The 25,671-nt window shown below is 38.8% G+C and overlaps 1 protein-coding gene across 1 annotated transcript in view; it reads right to left on the reverse strand.

Moving 5' to 3' along the window:
- PLPPR1 (phospholipid phosphatase related 1) overlaps window positions 1-25,671 on the reverse strand; it is a 191,250-nt gene that overhangs the window by 26,515 nt on the left and 139,064 nt on the right. The window contains exons 5-7 of the mRNA XM_063457253.1: window positions 19,557-19,807; window positions 16,604-16,780; window positions 11,650-11,781 (exon numbers count right to left, since the gene is read on the reverse strand). Coding sequence (XP_063313323.1) covers window positions 11,650-11,781; window positions 16,604-16,780; window positions 19,557-19,807 — 560 coding nt within the window. The remainder of the gene's footprint in view (window positions 1-11,649; window positions 11,782-16,603; window positions 16,781-19,556; window positions 19,808-25,671) is intronic.

The following is a 25,671-nucleotide window of genomic DNA, read 5'->3' on the forward strand; positions in this document are numbered from 1 at the left end:
ACTAACTGCTCTTCTATTACAGTGAAAAAAAAATATTTATTTTAAATGTAAAGCTTAACCTATTGTTAAAACAGATATGAGTGGTGGCACTGGGCAAATAGGCACAGTATCCAATGTGAACCTCACACAGAAGCTGGCAGGCAGGCAACTGCTCTTCTATTACAGTGAAAAAAAATATTTATTTTAAATGTAAAGCTTAACCTATTGTTAAAACAGATATGAGTGGTGACACTGGGCAAACAGGCACAGTATCCAATGTGAACCTCACACAGAAGCTGGCAGGCAGGCAACTGCTCTTCTATTACAGTGAAAAAAATATTTATTTTAAATGTAAAGCTTAACCTATTGTTAAAACAGATATGAGTGGTGGCACTGGGCAAATAGGCACAGTATCCAATGTGAACCTCACACAGAAGCTGGCAGGCAGGCAACTGCTCTTCTATTACAGTGGAAACAAAATTTTGGTTGTAAAAGCACGCTATAGAGACACAAGATATGAGTGGCAACTGTCAAAGCACGCTGGCACAGGTCTGCAGAGCACACGCTGAAGTAGGCCTGAAACACAGACGCTTGCAGACAACTAACTGCTCTTCTATTACAGTGAAAAAAAAATATTTATTTTAAATGTAAAGCTTAACCTATTGTTAAAACAGATATGAGTAGTGGCACTGGGCAAATAGGCACAGTATCCAATGTGAACCTCACACAGAAGCTGGCAGGCAGGCAACTGCTCTTCTATTACAGTGAAAAAAAAATATTTATTTTAAATGTAAAGCTTAACCTATTGTTAAAACAGATATGAGTGGTGGCACTGGTCAAATAGGCACAGTATCCAATGTGAACCTCACACAGAAGCTGGCAGGCAGGCAACTGCTCTTCTATTACAGTGAAAAAAATATATTTATTTTAAATGTAAAGCTTAACCTATTGTTAAAACAGATATGAGTGGTGGCACTGGGCAAATAGGCACAGTATCCAATGTGAACCTCACACAGAAGCTGGCAGGCAGGCAACTGCTCTTCTATTACAGTGGAAACAAAATTTTGGTTGTAAAAGCACGCTATAGAGACACAAGATATGAGTGGCAACTGTCAAAGCACGCTGGCACAGGTCTGCAGAGCACACGCTGAAGTAGGCCTGAAACACAGACGCTTGCAGACAACTAACTGCTCTTCTATTACAGTGAAAAAAAAATATTTATTTTAAATGTAAAGCTTAACCTATTGTTAAAACAGATATGAGTGGTGACACTGGGCAAATAGGCACAGTATCCAATGTGAACCTCACACAGAAGCTGGCAGGCAGGCAACTGCTCTTCTATTACAGTGAAAAAAAATATTTATTTTAAATGTAAAGCTTAACCTATTGTTAAAACAGATATGAGTGGTGGCACTGGGCAAATAGGCACAGTATCCAATGTGAACCTCACACAGAAGCTGGCAGGCAGGCAACTGCTCTTCTATTACAGTGGAAACAAAATTTTGGTTGTAAAAGCACGCTATAGAGACACAAGATATGAGTGGCAACTGTCAAAGCACGCTGGCACAGGTCTGCAGAGCACACGCTGAAGTAGGCCTGAAACACAGACGCTTGCAGACAACTAACTGCTCTTCTATTACAGTGAAAAAAAAATATTTATTTTAAATGTAAAGCTTAACCTATTGTTAAAACAGATATGAGTGGTGGCACTGGGCAAATAGGCACAGTATCCAATGTGAACCTCACACAGAAGCTGGCAGGCAGGCAACTGCTCTTCTATTACAGTGAAAAAAAATATTTATTTTAAATGTAAAGCTTAACCTATTGTTAAAACAGATATGAGTGGTGGCACTGGGCAAATAGGCACAGTATCCAATGTGAACCTCACACAGAAGCTGGCAGGCAGGCAACTGCTCTTCTATTACAGTGGAAACAAAATTTTGGTTGTAAAAGCACGCTATAGAGACACAAGATATGAGTGGCAACTGTCAAAGCACGCTGGCACAGGTCTGCAGAGCACACGCTGAAGTAGGCCTGAAACACAGACGCTTGCAGACAACTAACTGCTCTTCTATTACAGTGAAAAAAAAATATTTATTTTAAATGTAAAGCTTAACCTATTGTTAAAACAGATATGAGTGGTGGCACTGGGCAAATAGGCACAGTATCCAATGTGAACCTCACACAGAAGCTGGCAGGCAGGCAACTGCTCTTCTATTACAGTGAAAAATAAATATTTATTTTAAATGTAAAGCTTAACCTATTGTTAAAACAGATATGAGTGGTGGCACTGGGCAAATAGGCACAGTATCCAATGTGAACCTCACACAGAAGCTGGCAGGCAGGCAACTGCTCTTCTATTACAGTGGAAACAAAATTTTGGTTGTAAAAGCACGCTATAGAGACACAAGATATGAGTGGCAACTGTCAAAGCACGCTGGCACAGGTCTGCAGAGCACACGCTGAAGTAGGCCTGAAACACAGACGCTTGCAGACAACTAACTGCTCTTCTATTACAGTGAAAAAAAAATATTTATTTTAAATGTAAAGCTTAACCTATTGTTAAAACAGATATGAGTGGTGACACTGGGCAAATAGGCACAGTATCCAATGTGAACCTCACACAGAAGCTGGCAGGCAGGCAACTGCTCTTCTATTACAGTGAAAAATAAATATTTATTTTAAATGTAAAGCTTAACCTATTGTTAAAACAGATATGAGTGGTGGCACTGGGCAAATAGGCACAGTATCCAATGTGAACCTCACACAGAAGCTGGCAGGCAGGCAACTGCTCTTCTATTACAGTGGAAACAAAATTTTGGTTGTAAAAGCACGCTATAGAGACACAAGATATGAGTGGCAACTGTCAAAGCACGCTGGCACAGGTCTGCAGAGCACACGCTGAAGTAGGCCTGAAACACAGACGCTTGCAGACAACTAACTGCTCTTCTATTACAGTGAAAAAAAAATATTTATTTTAAATGTAAAGCTTAACCTATTGTTAAAACAGATATGAGTGGTGACACTGGGCAAATAGGCACAGTATCCAATGTGAACCTCACACAGAAGCTGGCAGGCAGGCAACTGCTCTTCTATTACAGTGAAAAAAATATTTATTTTAAATGTAAAGCTTAACCTATTGTTAAAACAGATATGAGTGGTGGCACTGGGCAAATAGGCACAGTATCCAATGTGAACCTCACACAGAAGCTGGCAGGCAGGCAACTGCTCTTCTATTACAGTGAAAAAAAAATATTTATTTTAAATGTAAAGCTTAACCTATTGTTAAAACAGATATGAGTGGTGGCACTGGGCAAATAGGCACAGTATCCAATGTGAACCTCACACAGAAGCTGGCAGGCAGGCAACTGCTCTTCTATTACAGTGAAAAAAATATATTTATTTTAAATGTAAAGCTTAACCTATTGTTAAAACAGATATGAGTGGTGGCACTGGGCAAATAGGCACAGTATCCAATGTGAACCTCACACAGAAGCTGGCAGGCAGGCAACTGCTCTTCTATTACAGTGGAAACAAAATTTTGGTTGTAAAAGCACGCTATAGAGACACAAGATATGAGTGGCAACTGTCAAAGCACGCTGGCACAGGTCTGCAGAGCACACGCTGAAGTAGGCCTGAAACACAGACGCTTGCAGACAACTAACTGCTCTTCTATTACAGTGAAAAAAAAATATTTATTTTAAATGTAAAGCTTAACCTATTGTTAAAACAGATATGAGTGGTGGCACTGGGCAAATAGGCACAGTATCCAATGTGAACCTCACACAGAAGCTGGCAGGCAGGCAACTGCTCTTCTATTACAGTGGAAACAAAATTTTGGTTGTAAAAGCACGCTATAGAGACACAAGATATGAGTGGCAACTGTCAAAGCACGCTGGCACAGGTCTGCAGAGCACACGCTGAAGTAGGCCTGAAACACAGACGCTTGCAGACCACTAACTGCTCTTCTATTACAGTGAAAAAAATATATTTATTTTAAATGTAAAGCTTAACCTATTGTTAAAACAGATATGAGTGGTGGCACTGGGCAAATAGGCACAGTATCCAATGTGAACCTCACACAGAAGCTGGCAGGCAGGCAACTGCTCTTCTATTACAGTGAAAAATAAATATTTATTTTAAATGTAAAGCTTAACCTATTGTTAAAACAGATATGAGTGGTGGCACTGGGCAAATAGGCACAGTATCCAATGTGAACCTCACACAGAAGCTGGCAGGCAGGCAACTGCTCTTCTATTACAGTGGAAACAAAATTTTGGTTGTAAAAGCACGCTATAGAGACACAAGATATGAGTGGCAACTGTCAAAGCACGCTGGCACAGGTCTGCAGAGCACACGCCGAAGTAGGCCTGAAACACAGACGCTTGCAGACAACTAACTGCTCTTCTATTACAGTGAAAAAAAAATATTTATTTTAAATGTAAAGCTTAACCTATTGTTAAAACAGATATGAGTGGTGACACTGGGCAAATAGGCACAGTATCCAATGTGAACCTCACACAGAAGCTGGCAGGCAGGCAACTGCTCTTCTATTACAGTGAAAAAAAATATTTATTTTAAATGTAAAGCTTAACCTATTGTTAAAACAGATATGAGTGGTGGCACTGGGCAAATAGGCACAGTATCCAATGTGAACCTCACACAGAAGCTGGCAGGCAGGCAACTGCTCTTCTATTACAGTGGAAACAAAATTTTGGTTGTAAAATCACGCTATAGAGACACAAGATATGAGTGGCAACTGTCAAAGCACGCTGGCACAGGTCTGCAGAGCACACGCTGAAGTAGGCCTGAAACACAGATGCTTGCAGACAACTAACTGCTCTTCTATTACAGTGGAAAAAAAATATTTATTTTAAATGTAAAGCTTAACCTATTGTTAAAACAGATATGAGTGGTGGCACTGGGCAAATAGGCACAGTATCCAATGTGAACCTCACACAGAAGCTGGCAGGCAGGCAACTGCTCTTCTATTACAGTGAAAAAAAAATATTTATTTTAAATGTAAAGCTTAACCTATTGTTAAAACAGATATGAGTGGTGGCACTGGGCAAATAGGCACAGTATCCAATGTGAACCTCACACAGAAGCTGGCAGGCAGGCAACTGCTCTTCTATTACAGTGAAAAAAATATATTTATTTTAAATGTAAAGCTTAACCTATTGTTAAAACAGATATGAGTGGTGGCACTGGGTAAATAGGCACAGTATCCAATGTGAACCTCACACAGAAGCTGGCAGGCAGGCAACTGCTCTTCTATTACAGTGGAAACAAAATTTTGGTTGTAAAAGCACGCTATAGAGACACAAGATATGAGTGGCAACTGTCAAAGCACGCTGGCACAGGTCTGCAGAGCACACGCTGAAGTAGGCCTGAAACACAGACGCTTGCAGACAACTAACTGCTCTTCTATTACAGTGAAAAAAAAATATTTATTTTAAATGTAAAGCTTAACCTATTGTTAAAACAGATATGAGTGGTGGCACTGGGCAAATAGGCACAGTATCCAATGTGAACCTCACACAGAAGCTGGCAGGCAGGCAACTGCTCTTCTATTACAGTGGAAACAAAATTTTGGTTGTAAAAGCACGCTATAGAGACACAAGATATGAGTGGCAACTGTCAAAGCACGCTGGCACAGGTCTGCAGAGCACACGCTGAAGTAGGCCTGAAACACAGACGCTTGCAGACCACTAACTGCTCTTCTATTACAGTGAAAAAAATATATTTATTTTAAATGTAAAGCTTAACCTATTGTTAAAACAGATATGAGTGGTGGCACTGGGCAAATAGGCACAGTATCCAATGTGAACCTCACACAGAAGCTGGCAGGCAGGCAACTGCTCTTCTATTACAGTGAAAAATAAATATTTATTTTAAATGTAAAGCTTAACCTATTGTTAAAACAGATATGAGTGGTGGCACTGGGCAAATAGGCACAGTATCCAATGTGAACCTCACACAGAAGCTGGCAGGCAGGCAACTGCTCTTCTATTACAGTGGAAACAAAATTGTGGTTGTAAAAGCACGCTATAGAGACACAAGATATGAGTGGCAACTGTCAAAGCACGCTGGCACAGGTCTGCAGAGCACACGCCGAAGTAGGCCTGAAACACAGACGCTTGCAGACAACTAACTGCTCTTCTATTACAGTGAAAAAAAAATATTTATTTTAAATGTAAAGCTTAACCTATTGTTAAAACAGATATGAGTGGTGACACTGGGCAAATAGGCACAGTATCCAATGTGAACCTCACACAGAAGCTGGCAGGCAGGCAACTGCTCTTCTATTACAGTGAAAAAAAATATTTATTTTAAATGTAAAGCTTAACCTATTGTTAAAACAGATATGAGTGGTGGCACTGGGCAAATAGGCACAGTATCCAATGTGAACCTCACACAGAAGCTGGCAGGCAGGCAACTGCTCTTCTATTACAGTGGAAACAAAATTTTGGTTGTAAAAGCACGCTATAGAGACACAAGATATGAGTGGCAACTGTCAAAGCACGCTGGCACAGGTCTGCAGAGCACACGCTGAAGTAGGCCTGAAACACAGATGCTTGCAGACAACTAACTGCTCTTCTATTACAGTGGAAAAAAAATATTTATTTTAAATGTAAAGCTTAACCTATTGTTAAAACAGATATGAGTGGTGGCACTGGGCAAATAGGCACAGTATCCAATGTGAACCTCACACAGAAGCTGGCAGGCAGGCAACTGCTCTTCTATTACAGTGAAAAAAAAATATTTATTTTAAATGTAAAGCTTAACCTATTGTTAAAACAGATATGAGTGGTGGCACTGGGCAAATAGGCACAGTATCCAATGTGAACCTCACACAGAAGCTGGCAGGCAGGCAACTGCTCTTCTATTACAGTGAAAAAAATATATTTATTTTAAATGTAAAGCTTAACCTATTGTTAAAACAGATATGAGTGGTGGCACTGGGTAAATAGGCACAGTATCCAATGTGAACCTCACACAGAAGCTGGCAGGCAGGCAACTGCTCTTCTATTACAGTGGAAACAAAATTTTGGTTGTAAAAGCACGCTATAGAGACACAAGATATGAGTGGCAACTGTCAAAGCACGCTGGCACAGGTCTGCAGAGCACACGCTGAAGTAGGCCTGAAACACAGACGCTTGCAGACAACTAACTGCTCTTCTATTACAGTGAAAAAAAAATATTTATTTTAAATGTAAAGCTTAACCTATTGTTAAAACAGATATGAGTGGTGGCACTGGGCAAATAGGCACAGTATCCAATGTGAACCTCACACAGAAGCTGGCAGGCAGGCAACTGCTCTTCTATTACAGTGGAAACAAAATTTTGGTTGTAAAAGCACGCTATAGAGACACAAGATATGAGTGGCAACTGTCAAAGCACGCTGGCACAGGTCTGCAGAGCACACGCTGAAGTAGGCCTGAAACACAGACGCTTGCAGACAACTAACTGCTCTTCTATTACAGTGAAAAAAAAATATTTATTTTAAATGTAAAGCTTAACCTATTGTTAAAACAGATATGAGTGGTGGCACTGGGCAAATAGGCACAGTATCCAATGTGAACCTCACACAGAAGCTGGCAGGCAGGCAACTGCTCTTCTATTACAGTGAAAAAAATATATTTATTTTAAATGTAAAGCTTAACCTATTGTTAAAACAGATATGAGTGGTGGCACTGGGCAAATAGGCACAGTATCCAATGTGAACCTCACACAGAAGCTGGCAGGCAGGCAACTGCTCTTCTATTACAGTGAAAAATAAATATTTATTTTAAATGTAAAGCTTAACCTATTGTTAAAACAGATATGAGTGGTGGCACTGGGCAAATAGGCACAGTATCCAATGTGAACCTCACACAGAAGCTGGCAGGCAGGCAACTGCTCTTCTATTACAGTGGAAACAACATTTTGGTTGTAAAAGCACGCTATAGAGACACAAGATATGAGTGGCAACTGTCAAAGCACGCTGGCACAGGTCTGCAGAGCACACGCTGAAGTAGGCCTGAAACACAGACGCTTGCAGACCACTAACTGCTCTTCTATTACAGTGAAAAAAAAATATTTATTTTAAATGTAAAGCTTAACCTATTGTTAAAACAGATATGAGTGGTGACACTGGGCAAATAGGCACAGTATCCAATGTGAACCTCACACAGAAGCTGGCAGGCAGGCAACTGCTCTTCTATTACAGTGAAAAAAAAATATTTATTTTAAATGTAAAGCTTAACCTATTGTTAAAACAGATATGAGTGGTGGCACTGGGCAAATAGGCACAGTATCCAATGTGAACCTCACACAGAAGCTGACAGGCAGGCAACTGCTCTTCTATTACAGTGAAAAAAAAATATTTATTTTAAATGTAAAGCTTAACCTATTGTTAAAACAGATATGAGTGGTGGCACTGGGCAAATAGGCACAGTATCCAATGTGAACCTCACACAGAAGCTGGCAGGCAGGCAACTGCTCTTCTATTACAGTGAAAAATAAATATTTATTTTAAATGTAAAGCTTAACCTATTGTTAAAACAGATATGAGTGGTGGCACTGGGCAAATAGGCACAGTATCCAATGTGAACCTCACACAGAAGCTGGCAGGCAGGCACCTGCAATTACATTACACAGGAAAAAAAAAAAAAAAGCAGCCTGATGTTATAGCCCTAAAAAGGGCTTTTTGGGGTGCTGTCCTTACAGCAGAGATCAGATGAGTCCTTCAGGATTGTAGTGGACACTGAATACCCTAGCCTAGCTATCAATTTCCCTATCTAATCAGCAGCAGCTAAACTTTCCCTCCTCTCACTAAGCATGCATCTTCCGAATGAATCGAAAATGGATGCTGGGAGGGAGGTTGGAGGGTGTGGAAGGGAGGGAGTGCTGCTGATTGGCTGTAATGTGTCTGCTGACCGAGAGGCACAGGGTCAAAGTTTGCCCAATGATGACGAATAGGGGGCGGATCGAACTGCGCATGTGTCCGCCCGCCGCGGCGAACGCGAACACGCTAATTTCGCCAGGAAATGTTCGCCGGCGGACAGTTCGGTACATCACTAAAAGTAAGTACACCCATAAAAGGAAATGTCCACATTGGGCCCAATTAGCCATTTTCTCTCCCTGGTGTCATGTGATTCATTTCAGGTGTGAATGGGGAGCAGGTGTGTTAAATTTGGTGTTATCACTCTCACACACTCTCATACTGGTCACTGGAAGTTCAACATGGCACCCCATGGCAAAGAACTCTCTGAGGATCTGAAAAAAAGAATTGTTGCTCTACATAAAGATGGCCTAGGCTATAAGAAGATTGCCAAGACCTTGAAACTGAGCTTCAGCACGGTTTCACAGGACAGGTTCTACTCAGAACAGGTCTCAGCATGGACAGCTAAAAAAGTTATTGCACGTGCTCAGAGTCATATCCAGAGGTTGACTTTGGGAAATAGACATATGAGTGCTGCCAGCATTGCTGCAGTGGTTTAAGTGGTGGGGGGTCAGCCTGTCAGTGCTCAGACCATACGCTGCACACTGCATCAAATTGGTTTGCATGGCTGTCATCCCAGGAGGAAGCCTCTTCTAAGGATGATGCACAAGAAAGCCCACAAACAGTCATGTGGCCTGATGAGACCAAAATAAACATATTTGGTTCAGATGGTGTCAAGCGTGCAGGGCCGGCACTACCCTAAGGCGCCAGGAGGGACAGGAGGGACAATAAAAGGCACAGGAGTGGAGGGGGGGGGGCAATAAAAGGTACGGGAGAATATTAAAAGACACAGGAGGGCTGGGTGGCACAAATAAACATACAGTGGGGTTGAGGGGGGACAAACACAAAGAGGCTGGGGGAGAAAGAGTCGCACAGAAGGGTGAGGGGCTGGGGGAAAGATGCACAGAGGGGCTGTGGGGGAGAACGAAGCACAGAGGGGCTGTGGGGGAGAATGAAGCACAAAGGGGCTAGGGGGAGAAAGAGATGCACAAAGGCACTGGGATAAAAAGACGCACAAATATGTTGGGGAAAAAGAGCCACACAAAAGGGCAGGGGGGCGAAAGACACACAAAAGGGCTGGGGGGAGAAAAGAGAAAGGCAAAGGGGCTGGGGGACGAAAGACACACAAAAGGGCTGTGGGGAAGAAAGAGAAAGGCAAAGGGGCTGGGGGAAGTAAAAAATACACAAGGAGGGTTTTAAGAGACACAGGAGAGATAAAATACAGCAAAGGGGACACACAAAGGATAAAAGGGGGGGCAAGACATACAAAATGGGATATAAAACACTAAAGGGGGTAAGTTAGTCAAAAGGGGGGTAAAAGACACGCAGGTGAAGATACATTTTTTTTCAATGGGGAGCATGATCCCCTCCCTTCGGAGACTGGGCTGCAGGGCAGTATTCCAACATGATAGGTGAGTACAGGTGAGTGCAGCCCTCTTGATTTCATTTAAAGACAGGATTTTGTCCGGATGGACAAAATCCAGTGAAAATGAAAAAATTCTGATATTCATATATTTACTAAAGCCAATTCTATTCGGGCAAAGCACATTTTTAAAAATTGCCTGGATGGATTCACTGTCCGGATTAAAATCAATGTTTTTACATCCAAATCCCATACAGAGGATTTAGAATATTCTCAAAGCACTGGTTTTATTAAAATTTGGCAGGATATACATTCACAAATTATCTTTTACTTGCTTTCTTTGCAAGTGAATGATAATTTTAAGCAGCCAGGCACTTTCTGACAGCCAAAAAAGGGGGATTTAAACCTATAACATAAACATTGCAGTTTCTAAATTACTGCAATGCTTTACATTGCAGGGTTAAAAATAAAGGTCACTTTATTCAAGAGTGTACATTTAAAAACCTCTTAAGCACAAAAAACAAAAACAAAAAAAAAAACTTAGCAATGCATAGGAGCTTTTTCTTCTTATGAATTAACAAACTAGAAGAGTGCATTGGTACCAAAGTCCAAATTACCTATTTGATACTTGTGGATACCCAATGAATATGCAAATAAAATAAAACATGATTTGAATGGCCAAACAACTTATACTCTGTTGCTTCTATCTCACTTTAAAAGTAATTTAAAAGCAATTTAAAGAAGAAACCTTTACCATTTGCATATTAGACAGATGGATGGCACTTATAGGGGCTGTCAGGGGCTGAATGTGACTACAATCCTAAGCTGATTTGTCAGTTTGTGAGGAAATAAAATGTGTAAACTGCTAAAAACAGCCTTTAAATTCCCCTTGCATCATCCATATTCTTAAAAACCTACAGTTTGAATTGGGTAGATCACCTTTTCGCCATAAGCACTAAACAAGTTTGAATGCATTGATATTGTCCATCTTTTTATTATTACTGGGACATTCAAAAAAACTTCATTTTAAATTTGTTGTGTTTTTAACACATTACAAGTTTACAGCTCACAGCAGCGGTGATGGTCAGGGAAACTGTCATTTGGCTGTGTAGGAGATGGAAGGGATAGGGTGGAGGGCTGGGGAAAATATTTCTGTATTAGGGGTAAGGCAGGTAATAAAACACATGGGTGTGAAAGAAATAAGACAACCTTAACTTGTAGAGACAGAAGGTGTGAATTACAAGGGGTGGCAAACACATGACAAGGTATGCCTGGGATACACAAGAAATAGATAAGCACATATTATAATGTAATACAATACCTGTGCACTTAAAGTCTCAAGAGGACTTTCAACTCTCGGAAAAGCCATTAAGGGCAATCCTCTTGGATCTTCAGGTTTTGGTTTAGATGGGGACCCACGTGTTCCTTTGAAGTTGTGCACAACACACAGACCCTGCAGGGAATGAAAAACAGACATGTTTTCTAAAAGAAATATTATCATGATGCAAACTTCAATCTTATTTTGTAAGAACACTCGCGTATCTTTATAACAGAAGCCATCTCAAGAATTTGAGCTTTGGACTTTCCGACTTTCCATAGATTTAGATTATTATTAATAATTTATTATTTACAGCATATTCTGTGATTCATATTTCAAAATAATCGACTTGCACCCGGTGTCTTAATGCTTAACTGGACCCTTGTGCTTATTACAGTTTGCATTTTTTTTTAATCGGCCAAATAACATGCTTTACTGTTTCTTGCTTTGCCGTTTACAGCCCTTGGTGGAATATGTGAAACTATAAACCCATTCAGTGAATACCAAATGGCATTGCATCTTTTATAGTTTCAAAAGGAGCACTGTAACTCTGGTTGGAACCTTTTACTAACTGGCATCACAGCAAAGTTATGTCAGTTAATGGATAACATTTTTGGCATAGCTTTGCTGCAGAACCAATTATTTCAGTAATAGGCTCTAGTAAATCAATCTGTAAGGGTATTGGAAAAGATAGAAAGTAGAAATTGTGATATACTTTTTTCTGTATTCATATGACCATCATGACCTTTTTTTCTAATGGAATCTTTAAGGGAAATTAGTCTGACTAGATGACAGACTGCCTTTAAAATCCCTCTTACATAGAATAGCAAAGGCACTAAAAACTATCCCTATGAATGTGCTTGAACGTCTTCATTGTAATCATGTCGATATAATATCTTGGTAACAAAAGCCTGTCTTGGTTTATAATAGGACAATAAGCTGTACTAGTCTTTTTAAACGGTCAAAAGTTTTTTACAGCATAAATAATGTGATTAAAGCATTGGAGCAGAAGTGGGTCGAACTGTCATTCAAGCAAATAATACTGTTCACAGTGATGCCCCATGTGATGCCAATAACTTTTTTTTCTATCATAAAATCACAAATGAAGATTGTAGCATATGCAATTTCCTGCCATTCAAATTTAGCTATGGTTACGGTATTTAAATTAAAATATTTATTTGCTGAACGCTAAGTATTAATATAGTAGCAGAATACCTTGATAGATTTCTAAGCACCATCCTCACATTGAAAAATAACTCATACTATCGAATCACAGTTTATACTTTCAGGTAGCATGTAATGGAAAAACTGACAATTTGATCTGTTATATGCTATTGGTAAAGTGGATTTTTGATAGCAATAACATTTTATGTGACCAAAGTGCTCCTCTGCTTAAAAGATGATTTTTTTTTTGAATGGTGTGTTCATAAAATTATATTATGCATCATAAGGCTTAGGGATATTAATATATGGTATAATAATACATTATGTACTTTTTAAGCAGCTCTAAAAGCAAATTTAAATCTCTGCCAATTGGTAAATCAAATATAGTTTTACACCTAACCCTGCAGCATTCTATAATAATGACTTCATTCCAAATAGTATATGTGCAGTAGGAGTATTGCAAAGAATATCAATACCTGATTTGTATTAATTTTGTATTATTATTGAAAATAAAAAAATGCATATTATACCTAAATTTGAACACCTCTTCCAATTGATTCTCCTGACTTATCCATGCCCAGTGAAGACGGGCATCTTTATGATGTTAGGCAAAATAACCTCTTAAATACCATGAGGGTACTGATAACTAGTGCATGTTCCTAAATCCAGACCTTGTGCACAAGTGCAGACCATTTAAAAAAAAAAAAACAGTTAAGAGGCATTTATCATTGATAATATTTTACGTGGTCTTAGAAAATAAGCATTACATATGACTAAAGAGGAATTAAAGACTGCTGCTCAAACAGAGCATGAATAAACCAGATATGACCTAAAAAGAGATATTACATAGTTACATATGCTTAAAAGTGGTAGAGGTTAACACAGTGAGGGAGTTTAAGCATGCATGGAATAGGCATAAGGCTATCCTAGATATAAGATAAGGCCAGGGACTAATAAAAGTATTTTGAAAATTGGGCAGACTAGATGGGCCAAATGGTTCCTATCTGCCGTTTCATTCTATGTTTCCATGTTTACCCCAAAGTGCATAACTTTGCATCTATCTACATTCAATGTAATCTGTCATTGGAGTGCCCAGCACCCCAATCTATCTAAATCCCTCTGCAGCAAAGTAAAATCTTAAACATATTGTCTTACTTTACAGAGTTTTGTGTCATCTGCCAACACTGAAACATGACTTTTAATGCCTATTGCATGATCATTTATAAACATATTAAATAGAAGGGGTCCCAGAACAGAACCCTGAGGGACACCACTTGCCACATCTGTCCAGCTTGAAAATGTACCATTAATGACAACTCACTGTATTTGTAAGCCAGTGTTCTACCCAAGAACAAGAATTTTCATCTAGACCAGGGGTTCTCAAACTCCAGCCCCCCAGATGTTGCTGAACTACAACTCCCATGATTCTCTGCCAAGCAATGTAATTCAAAGAATCATGGAAGTTGTAGTCCAGCAACAACTGTAGGGCCACAGTTGGAGGACCCCTGATCTAGACTGATTTCTTTGAGTTTAAACACTAATCTAGTGTGTGGAACTGTATCAATCTCCTTGGCAAAATCCACATAGATCACATCAACTGCAACACCCTGATATATACTCCTACTTACTTAATGGAATGCAATCAAGTTAGTTTGACATGACCTGTGCTTCATAAAACCATGCTGATTTTGGCTAATAACCATGTTCTTCTCAAGGAATTCTTGAATATTATCCCTTAATAACATTTTTATTTGTTATATATTAACTTATATAACAAATGTCAAATAAAATAAATAAATAACATATGTATGCATTCAAAAATACACAAAGACAATATAATGTAAATGTACATTTATTAATAATGCTTATAATATTAATAATTATAACCTTAAATAATGTATTTATCGGCATATGTGAGCTTGTATATTTTTGCTTTGAATATAATTACACTATGTCCTGCATTTATTATGTGTTTGGTAGTTAGAAATAAAATTTTATCAAGCAATTTTCTGCAGTAATGACTTACCTGCAGTATAAAATGATGAAGTTAACATAATGTTATATCTGTGTTATTTCTGAAATAATCTATGGATTTGGCCACTCTAATGCATGCAGTAAACTCCTACTTCCTTACCAATAAATGTAGGTTGTGTGAATGTAGAGCACATAAGAAGGACATAAAGTTACAGAGGTTGATTCACATTCCACGGCAGAAAGGTGAAATTATATTTCTCAGTAGAATGTAATGCATAACAGAATTTAAATCTAAAAATCCACAGATTGATGAGAAACAAGAGCAAAGTTAAGTGATAGGCTCCGCATAACATGCTAAAGTAAGGCAAAAGTGTAAATGGAAAACATGATCGACAGGTAATTGAATAACTGTCTTAAAAGGTGATTGAGGAGAGAGAGGTGCATTGTGGCGGAATAGGCAGAGCAAAGAAAAGAGGGTGTAGGTGATAAAGAAAAATGTATTGTACACACGATTACTTAATGAAACAGAACCATATTTTTTTTTACTGGTCAAGGGTATTTTTTTTATCTTGGCCAATATTTTTATCAATAATTTGAAACCAAGTTTGTACAGCAGTGAGAGACGGCAAGCTGTCTTTCTTTCTGTATTTCGGTTTGTAAATGTTACATACATTTTTTCTTAAATCATGTGTTTTGTATTGTCGGTGCTACCAACACCATCTTGTGATAAAGTTGTACATTTATGTCTGCAAACACTGCCATGCCTATTCCTGTAATTAGTTTCAATGCTTAAAAGGAACCTTTGGGACCAGAACAATTTAATTGAATTAATTATGGTGCTGGCTTACATTTAGGGCTTAAGCTGTTCATAAACAGTTAAACCCCAATGTTTTCCTTGCAGCGCCATTTACCTCTGCCCCTGCCCTTTTGCTTTTCTAAAATTCTCCAGGCACAAAATGTTCAACTGCCTTGGACAGGGATGCCGCTGATTGGCCCATAGCAACAGCTGATTCAATACACCAATCAGTAGCTTGAGAAAAATATTTACATTTCTCAAACAGTTTTTTGAGCTATGGACAATCTGCAGTGTCTTTGTTCAAGGGAGTCCATGGCTTTCTGTTTGAAGAATCTGAGAGACACAGAAGTACAGGTGCTATACAAATGGCACTGGAGAGAAGACTTTGAGATTAAATTGGGAACGTTGGTATGGTGCCCAGAGTGTTCCTTTAATGAACAAATTTAGCTTTTTTGGAGGTGACATTCAAATATCTCTTTTAAAAAGCAAATCATACTGTAAAGAAAGATTTTTTTTATTTTGGAAAGCAGTCAGTGCATACAATTAAACTGCTATCTGTTTGATTTGTTAATTTAATGAGTAGATTAAAAATTGCATAGATTGAATGCATATGTGGGAACTTGACCTGGATGTCCGGTCAGGGATTCTAACTTGGATGAGGGAGTTGGTTGATGGACGTGGCAAAAACAGAGCGCTCTGGTACCAATATATAGATATAAGTAACTGGAGCAAAAAGCACCTGTGAGTGATTAAGTCTTTTAGAGGTAGCGTCAGGCCATCAGTTGTCAGGACTAAATACATGGACTTATTTTGTGCTGTAATGATTATTCACAGACTTACAGGTTTTGCCAACTGAAGCAATTATGTGAACACATGGCTTAAACACAAATAGTTTCTATAGTAATAATATCAAGATTTAAGACTTTGGGATAATAAGCCTAGTTATGAACATTTTAGGTTTAATGTAAAATGTAGAAGGTAAAAAAAGTCTGGAATTATAGTTAATGAAGATGTCATACTTACTAGAAACAAAGCTACTGCAGTTCCTAGGATGAAACCTCCTATGACATCTACACAGTGGTTCCTGTACTCCGAAACACGGTTAAGCCCTGTTAGAAATGCAGAGCAAAGGGTTCCGAGACACAGTACTGGCTTTGCTAGTCTGCTGCTCTTCGTTTTAATTGTACTTGTGATGTACATCTGAAAAAGAATATGAATTAATAAGTTAATGCATATAAAAAAAAATCCAATGGAATTAAATAAAAATATATCTAACATTTTTTTGCCATAATATTTGGCAGATCTCGAAAATTTCATAAACCATTAAAGGACGGATCGTTATTTGATATTTTATCAGAATGCAAACATATGCACACATAAACACACATATGCACATATTTTTATACATGCCTAAACTCACACTAACACACTTATGTATTTAAACAAAACTTCCAGAGCTTTCAGAGAATTCATAAACCCAAGATATAGCCAAGATTTTGACTAGCTAGAATTATACTATTGTTCACGGTTTACTAAAGCCTGCAGTGCATGACCTTTCTACCATTAAAGGTACGCAGGAATCTGACAACCATAGTAAGTGGGCAAAATACCATCTGAGCTGTGATAGAGCAGGAGCTTAACAGAGACTACATTGTTTCAAATATCAATATATTATTGGGGAATGCATGAGCTTTTAACTTCCATTACTCTTAAAGGATTACTCCAAGCACTATGACCCTTCAAAAGTTTGAAGTGATGGTGTGAGCAGCGTTTAAGTATTAAACATTTCACTTACTGGGATATTTAAGTGTAACTTCTGTGTATTTTTCATATAATTCACAAAGGTTCATCCATTGAGTGAAACCACTTAGATGATGTTCTCAATCAATGAATGAAAGAATGGAAGGATAGGTATAGAACACGTTCATCTCCTGATGTAAGGATTACTAAGGATGTAATGTGTGAGCAATTTTACATACAGTATTACAAGCTGCATCAGAAAATGTTTTATAAAGATAATAGTCTTTGTAGTAATATAAGAATGCACTAGAGGGCACCAATGCTCCTTCAAAAATGTTTTAGGTTGTTCTATTTTCAAAATACTATGCTTACTGTTTTCTTTCAATAAGTGCAAACAATTAACAAACTAATAATTGGCATTTCAGAACGGAACAATGTCGGGGTTATTCACTAAAGTCTGAAAAGTCTAAAACCATCCAGCTGCATATGGAGCCATTCATTTTTCACACTATTCAACAATTACCCAATTTTGCACTTCAGGCCCAAATGGGACCTAAATTTGGTCCTGATTTCCGTCAGACTGACCACTGTCGGACAGATGAAATCCATACCAAATATTTAAAATCTAGGCACAGATTTTTAAAAAAATCTGTTGCTGTCAAGTTGCTAGAATGGTCCCATCCCATGAAGATGGGGCAACTAAAATAACTGAGGGGTACATTGTCCCTTCCTCTCTACCCCCACCCGTGGGCATTGGTAAGAGGACATAAAAAAAAAAATCACAGATCAATGTTCACCCACATGCCATCAGACGGGGACCTTAACTATACTTTTAAAAGGTAGGAGCACCAAGTTTACGCCCAGGGCCGCTCCCATTGGCAGTGGGTGGGGGCCATAATGGCTGCCACCCATTGGGGAGATCTAGTCCCTCCTGAGGCCCACACCCATGGACACCCCATTTCCCCTGATCCTACTAATAGAGAGGGGGGCTAATAAAACTAATAGCTGTTTAAATTATATTATACTTATGACCATGACTTCTTTCTTCTAATTTTTCTTTTCTTCAACACCGAAAAGGGCCAAATTAAAATCCATAAATCCCCAAGGCAACTAGTGAAAATAAAAAAAGATTTGCAAAAAAAGCTCTCGTTCTGGGGAAAGCACTTATAAAAGCTTTCCCAAGCTATGTCAGTTATTACATCATGTGGGAAATGTTCTAGGCTACGTAATATCAATCAGAGTGCTCTGATTGGTTGGCAAACCAATCAGAGCATTCTAACATCCAAGTCTCATTTCTCCCACCAAAGACTTTTTATTTTTAACATTTTGTTTTTGTTAATGTGGTGGCTGGCTAGCAAGTTCTTTTCCAATCAATGCTAATTGGAATAATGGGAAAGTTTGAAAATTGTCTTGCCTGGAGATCTCTGATTTCTCTCCTATGGAATTTTAAAGGGATATTCCAAGCACCATAACCACTACAGCTCACTGTGAATATCGGAGTTATAGCGTTGTTTCTTGTTTAGCTATATAACATAGTGTGCTGTCTATGCTATATAGCGTTTCCACTAATACAAATTAATATGGTTTCTGTGTGACCCCACCATTTACCAAGAGAGAGCCAAGTGGCTCTTTCATCCCAGGTTGATGCATGACAGATATGGGATTTAAGGGAAAACTAACATATGATTACCTGCACCCCAAGTATAACCAGTTAAGGCCTCAGAGATCAGCCGACCTTTTTCTCCACCCAGTTTGAGTTGATGTTGAGAAATTGTAACTGAATAATGCCTTTATGAATAGGCCAATCCATTTGTCCACCTCATGTGAAGTGAGTTGGATGAAGACCATAACCACAAAGGCACAAATATTGGCTCTATTGGGTCTATAGAAAATAAAGGCACAAATATTGGCTCTATTGGGTCTATAGAAAATACAAAAGCCATACAGACTTTATTTTCAACTGTATTTCCTTTTAAGGTCCCTGTATGATAAAATACTCACACTGCACTCTACCTCACACACTTTTCTCGTACTGTAATAGTTAAAGACTGTTTAAAATGACTTACACTTAATGGCTGCCTAGCAACACAAAACAATTTAAAGTAAATTATACGAATAGTTATATATTAAATAAAATTGTGCTGTGGGAGATACAGGTATTAAACCAGCTATTACAGCGAACTCCATGGGAACATTTAACAATGCATGTTAATGCAGTGTGATGTGTGTGACTTACCGTCGCATATAGTGCAGCGTAAATGCTAAGAGCAGCGTGCTTGGAAGGAAATGACCTTCTGGCCTTCTCAATAACTTCAGGTTCACCAGTACAGATGTTTCCACTGTTGATAAACTGATGATGAGCAAGACAGTCTGCTCCAGTGTAGTTTGGTTTACACACCGTCAAGAAATAGGGAGTCAAGTTGCCTGTTACTACCTGGCCAGCATTAACAAAAATATCTGTGGCAAATAGGCCAAATGCAAAAACCCCTGTGGGAGAAAAAAACGAAAAATATATAGTGCAATAAATATAATACATATATGTTTGAAAAAAAAACATCTAAATTTCTTTCTTCAAAATGAATCAAAGAAGAAAAAATGTGCTTTAAACTTTTACATATGGAGGATCACCTGGAACTCAAGAGTCACACATCTAAGTTGTGATGATTGTATTTGTTGCTTCATAGAAACCTTTCAAACTATTTGTTGCTTCATAGAAACCTTTCAAATCATTACTTTGTATGTTAGGCTACTGTGTTAGTAATATAAAATCGAAAAGAAATTGAAGATGTGGAAATACTCTGTTGTTTGAAAAATACTTAAAGGGACACTCCAGGCACCCAGACCACTTCTGCTCATTGGAGTGGTCTGGGTGCCAACTCCCACTACTCCTAACCCTGCAAGTGTAATTATTGCAGTTTTTTATAAACTGCAATAATTACCTTGCAGGGTTAATTCCACCTCTAGTGGCTGCTAGACAGCCACTAGAGGTCACTTCCTGATTTGTAGCAAGGATTTTCCTTGCTAGAGTGTCGCTCCATGTCCTCACGCAGTGTGAGGACCTCCAGCATCGTTCAAATCCCCATAGGTAAGCATTGAAATTAGTTTTCAATGCTTTCCTATGGGGAGCGCTAATGCGCATGCGCTTTAGGTCTCCTCGGCCGGTGGGCGGGATCAGTCTCGCCCACCGGCCGACGGAATCACAGGGAGGAGCGGCGCAGAGGAGGAGACAGCGACGTGGGACATCGTCGCTGCCTCAGGTAAGTGACTGAAGGGGTTTTCCCCCTTTCAGTAACTGGGGATTGGTGGGTTGGAGGGAGAGGCACCCTCCAGTGCCAGGAAAACGGATTGTTTTCCTGGCACTGGAGTTTCCCTTTAATGATACTTACTGATTTAATCTCCAGATACCAGATCAGTAAAGAGTAGAGTTGTCTAACTGAGTTGTCTGAATGGCTCTCCAGTCTATACACAAGGTCTATCTCATTGGATTCAATATTTGTCTCATTACACTAGTGCATTAGAACAGTTTCACAGGGCAAGTGTTCACTGTGACAGCTTGTTGAGGATTTGTGCAATTAATGCTGATAGATATTTAATGTTAATATTTTCCTATATGTTAATATTTAAATTAGTCTCAGTTAAAAAATCATATGTATATATTAATATATTTTTTTTATAACACAATTCTTTCTTTAATGACTGCAAAAAAACTGTTTTTTTTTTTTCATGTGCTTGTGGCTATACCAGCATGAAAACGCTAACATAGATTAAATCCTATTTCAATTAAAATAATATATTCAATGGTAATTTATTAGTGAGATTACAACTGTAATATTGTAAATATTGGCCTTCCTTTGAAATATTCGTTTATAAAGAACTTTAATGGTATTGAGAACCAGCAAAATGTATGGAAAGAGATTGTGATAATTTTACTCGGTTTAAGTATAATTAATTTTCTAAACTGATTATATACTGCCCCACTAGCAATACTATTTGATTAGTCTTCTGTAATGTGCTAGAGTTGCTGGTGAATCTCATAGCATGATGCCCAAAGGGATTCCTACATACTCCATTCCATCTGTGGCAGACTGCCAGACATCAATACATGCAAACAGACAACTTAAGTTCAAGGGCATGTCAAAGTCACTTCAGTTAACTCCTTACTAAAGAACATGCAAAACTCTGACTTAGTATATTGAGGTTACATACAAAGAGAAAACTTGGTTTAAAGTTCTAAATGTGGGACAATTACCAAAAACCTTTTTTTCACAATTTCTTGACTTTTAGAATTTTGGCCCTGATTTTCTCTTTATAACTAACCCCAGTTGTGTGAACTGTTTTAGAACAATATACAATATAGCACATAAATGCAAATGGCTCAAAAGCTAATGTTTGTGAATATCAACAAATCATCATCAAAAGTTTACCACAGTACTATGTAGACATAAATTAGCTATTTTGTCATACATTTAGAAATCTAGTTTAAGAGTCACTACAATTCTATTTGTTATTATTATTATTATTATTATTATCATTATTATTATTATTAGCGTTAATACAACACCAACATATTCCGCAGCGCTTTACAATGATATAAACGGGGGGGGGGGGGAATTTAACAATAAATTAGACAATTACAACATTTTACGGGAACAACAGGTTGATGAGGACCCTGTTCAAACAAGCTTGCAATCTAGTCAATAAACTATAGGTAATTGGAGTGAGAAATTGGGAGCAAGAATGGTATCTCTTCTAGCCAAGCTCCTTGATTGTTATATGTAAATTAGCAACCGATACATCGTCTGCATTGCTGCATATGACATATTGATTGAATTTTATTGTTGCTTCAATTCAAACGTTTAATTATTTCTGCATAGAAGAAAAATAACTACATTTAAATGTGTCATCTGTCTCATGTCAAACATCATAAAGTGATATACGTGCCATTCTGTGCAGCACGCACAACGAAAGCTAAATGGTAGTTACACAATTTTTGCCCATTATAGAAGAAATTAAAAATTTGTGTAACTCAATTATTTGCTTGGTTATATGGTCCTAAAATTTATAATTCTAGATTAGTGAATAACAGTAAATGTCTTGAATTGGACACTTCTGATTTTGCTTCTCTAGGTGATGATAATCCTTCTGTCTAAGTAGTCAGGGGTGGGGGCCGGGGGAGGACAGTAGGTCCCCCCCTTATTGTTTTCTTTAGGGCCCCCACCCGCTGCACAGGGGTAGGGGCCGGAGAGGGGGAGGACAGTAGGTCCCCCCCTCATTATCTTTATGGCCCCCACCCGCCGCCCAGGGGTGGGGGCCGGGGGTGGAGGACAGTAGGTCCCCCCCATTATCATTATGGCCCCCACCCACTGGCCAGGGGTGGGGGCCGGAGAGGGGGAGGACAGTAGGTTCCCCCCTCATTATCATTATGGCACCCCCCCGCCGCCCAGGGGTGGGGGCCGGAGAGGGGGAGGACAGTAGGTCCCCCCTTCATTATCTTTATGGTCCCCACCCGCCGCCCAGGGGTGGGGGCCGGGGGAGAGGACAGTAGGTTCCCCCCCTCATTATCATTATGGCCCCCACCCGCCGTCCAGGGGTGGGGGCGCGAGAGAGGGAGGACAGTAGGTCCCCCCTCATTATCGTTATGGCCCCCACCCGCCGCCCAGGGGTGGGGGCCGGGGGGAGGACAGTAGGTCCCCCCCCTCATTATCATTATGGACCCCACCCGCCGCACAGGGGTGGGGGCCTGGGGGGAGGACAGTAGGTCCCCCCTCATTATCTTTATGGCCCCCACCCGCCGCACAGGGGTGGGGGCCTGGGGGGAGGACAGTAGGTCCCCCCCTCATTATCTTTATGGCCCCCACCCGCCGCCCAGGGGTGGGGGCCGGGGGGGCAAGGAGAGTAGGTCCCCCCCCCCTTCAATCACTATTGTGGCCAAAAAGAGTCCCTGTGGGTTTTAAAATTCGCCTGCCTATTGAAGTCTATGGCGGTTCGCCCGGTTCGCCTGGTTCGCGAACATTTGCGGAAATTCGCGTTCGCGATTCAGGAACCGAAAATTTTATGTTCGCGACATCACTAGTGGTTACTCAAATGCAGGTGCTCATCCGTTCCTCTATCACTAGTTCACTAGTTGAATAAGTCTACAATGTACATATTTTATGTCTCTACTATTTTTGTGCATGAAGTCTCTATACATAGTCAAATACATTTAGTTTTAATCAATAAGAGGAATCCAGAACGTTATTCTTGTGAGTTGTGTTTTGGAGGCCACTGGGCCACTAGTGAGGTGAATATTATCACAGCTTAGTAAGCTGGACACTTATTCCATAATCACTATCTCTAGTTCCAGGACAGAGGGATGAAGTAAAACTTGTGGACTTTCTGCTTGCAGTTATTTGTGTGTCTTGACAGTCTGTACTTTTGCATTTTGCAGCTGCTGGGAGGGCAAAGAACAATATTTTATAATTTAGGTGATGTGGGAAAATAATTTAAAACAATTTTTTTTTCTGATGACCACAATTTTTATATGAAAGAGGAATTATTATGAAGCATATATGGAGTAAAATAATAGCATATCTCCAGAGGTATTTAATATGCCTAAAAAAAAATCCATATTGTATTTTATATGTCCTTATGTGTCAGTGATATGTATATATTGTCCATGGATTAAAATGTTATGTTCTATACTAGTAGACAGACCTAAAAGTTACTTGGCACTGACTTTAGGATGCATGGCAAGGTTCAATTCAGAGTAGGATTTGACAGGTAAATAACTTATTTGTTAGTAGTTAATTTTTTTATACTGTAGGTATATATTATAACAGAGTCTTGGGAGATTCATCATGGGTAATTTCACAATGGAACAACGAGTAAAAATAGTGGCATTTTATTTTTACAGTGTCAGGATCATTATTTTGACACAATGAGAAAACTGTGTTGAAATGTAGTTTCAGCAGGATGGGGCTACTGCCCATGCAGCCAGGGCCACAATGGACCTTCTGAGACAGATAATTTCAAGAAACTCTCAGATTAATTGGACGCCATGTTTTCCTGACCTTTCAGCTCCCAATTACTTCCTGTGGGGATAGCTGAAGGAGCGGGTGTACGTGAAAAAAACACGTATGCTTGAGCAGCTCAAGAAGAATACCCATGCAGCCTCAAACATTAACTAAAGTTATGAGCAATGCAATTGGTGGCTAATGGAGCAAATGTACAACATGTTATCTTCTGTATCCAGTCAAAGAAATCTCTATACGTTAAGCATTCATTGTCTATAATATCATTGACATTTGTTCATTAATAAAAAATGTGATTGACCTCTTACAACCTACTCTGAACCTTGGCCCACCATATATTGGATAGCATATAATATATGGACTTTTCCCTAAATTTGTTTCAATTTTAATGTTATTTTGTCATTAATTAAAAGGATTTCTTTCTAACAACTTGCTTGAATAAAAAACAGGAACTGTCCAGCACTACAAGCCTAACAATAGAAATATTTAACCTTTCAATCTGCTATTTAATTCCATCAAAATCAGTAGCAAAATAGTTCTTACAAAATAAAGGTGGAATGCAGACAAAGATCTTACCACTGAAGCTAAATTATAGATAGTCATGCTTGCATTGCCTTGTCGGAATTTGGCTTTTACATATCTTGAGGCTTAAGGACAAAAGAAAGCTTTACCTAGGGATTAAAACGTCTCTGATCTGTCAGTTAACATGGCTTATCTGTTACATATTACTGATTTAAGACTACTTGGTTTGTCATTTGGAATATGTCCATTTTTTAAAAATTAATTAAGCACTTTACAGAAAGGTTAATTCTTCTCCCAGCTAAACCCAGACATTTGTAAAATGTGCTTTTTAATTTGCATACATTCTAATAGAGATTGTATTGGTGGGAAGAAACTAAATACTCTTCTTTGTATAGAAGGTAGTCTTCAGATTCATCTGGAAAGACGTATTATTACACTTTTTCTGGATTATTTTTGAATTTACTGAGTGATTTAAAAAAAATATCTCATCAAAATGCATTTACTTTTTTTATTATTATTATTACATTTATTTTATTTTATTTAGAATGGTGCTAAGACTTAGAATTGATCAAAACTCATTTAGTTGGTTGTGTTTAAGTCATGCTCTGGAAATACAGTCATTTATTCAATAACTACAATATTTCTTAAACACGAGTGGCCAAATGACAGCTCGAGGAGAATTTCTCATGGAAAAGACCATAGAAAGTAAAGCCAATAACTAGATTGTACTTTTGGTGTGTGGCGTATAGTTTAAATAATATTTGATGATTCGTTAGGTTCCCCTAGAGAGGTAGACTAAGTGAGATCTCCCTTTTCAAA

The sequence above is a fragment of the Pelobates fuscus genome, chromosome 5 (genome assembly GCF_036172605.1).
Source record: "Pelobates fuscus isolate aPelFus1 chromosome 5, aPelFus1.pri, whole genome shotgun sequence".
In the NCBI taxonomy this organism is placed as follows: Eukaryota; Metazoa; Chordata; class Amphibia; order Anura; family Pelobatidae; genus Pelobates; species Pelobates fuscus.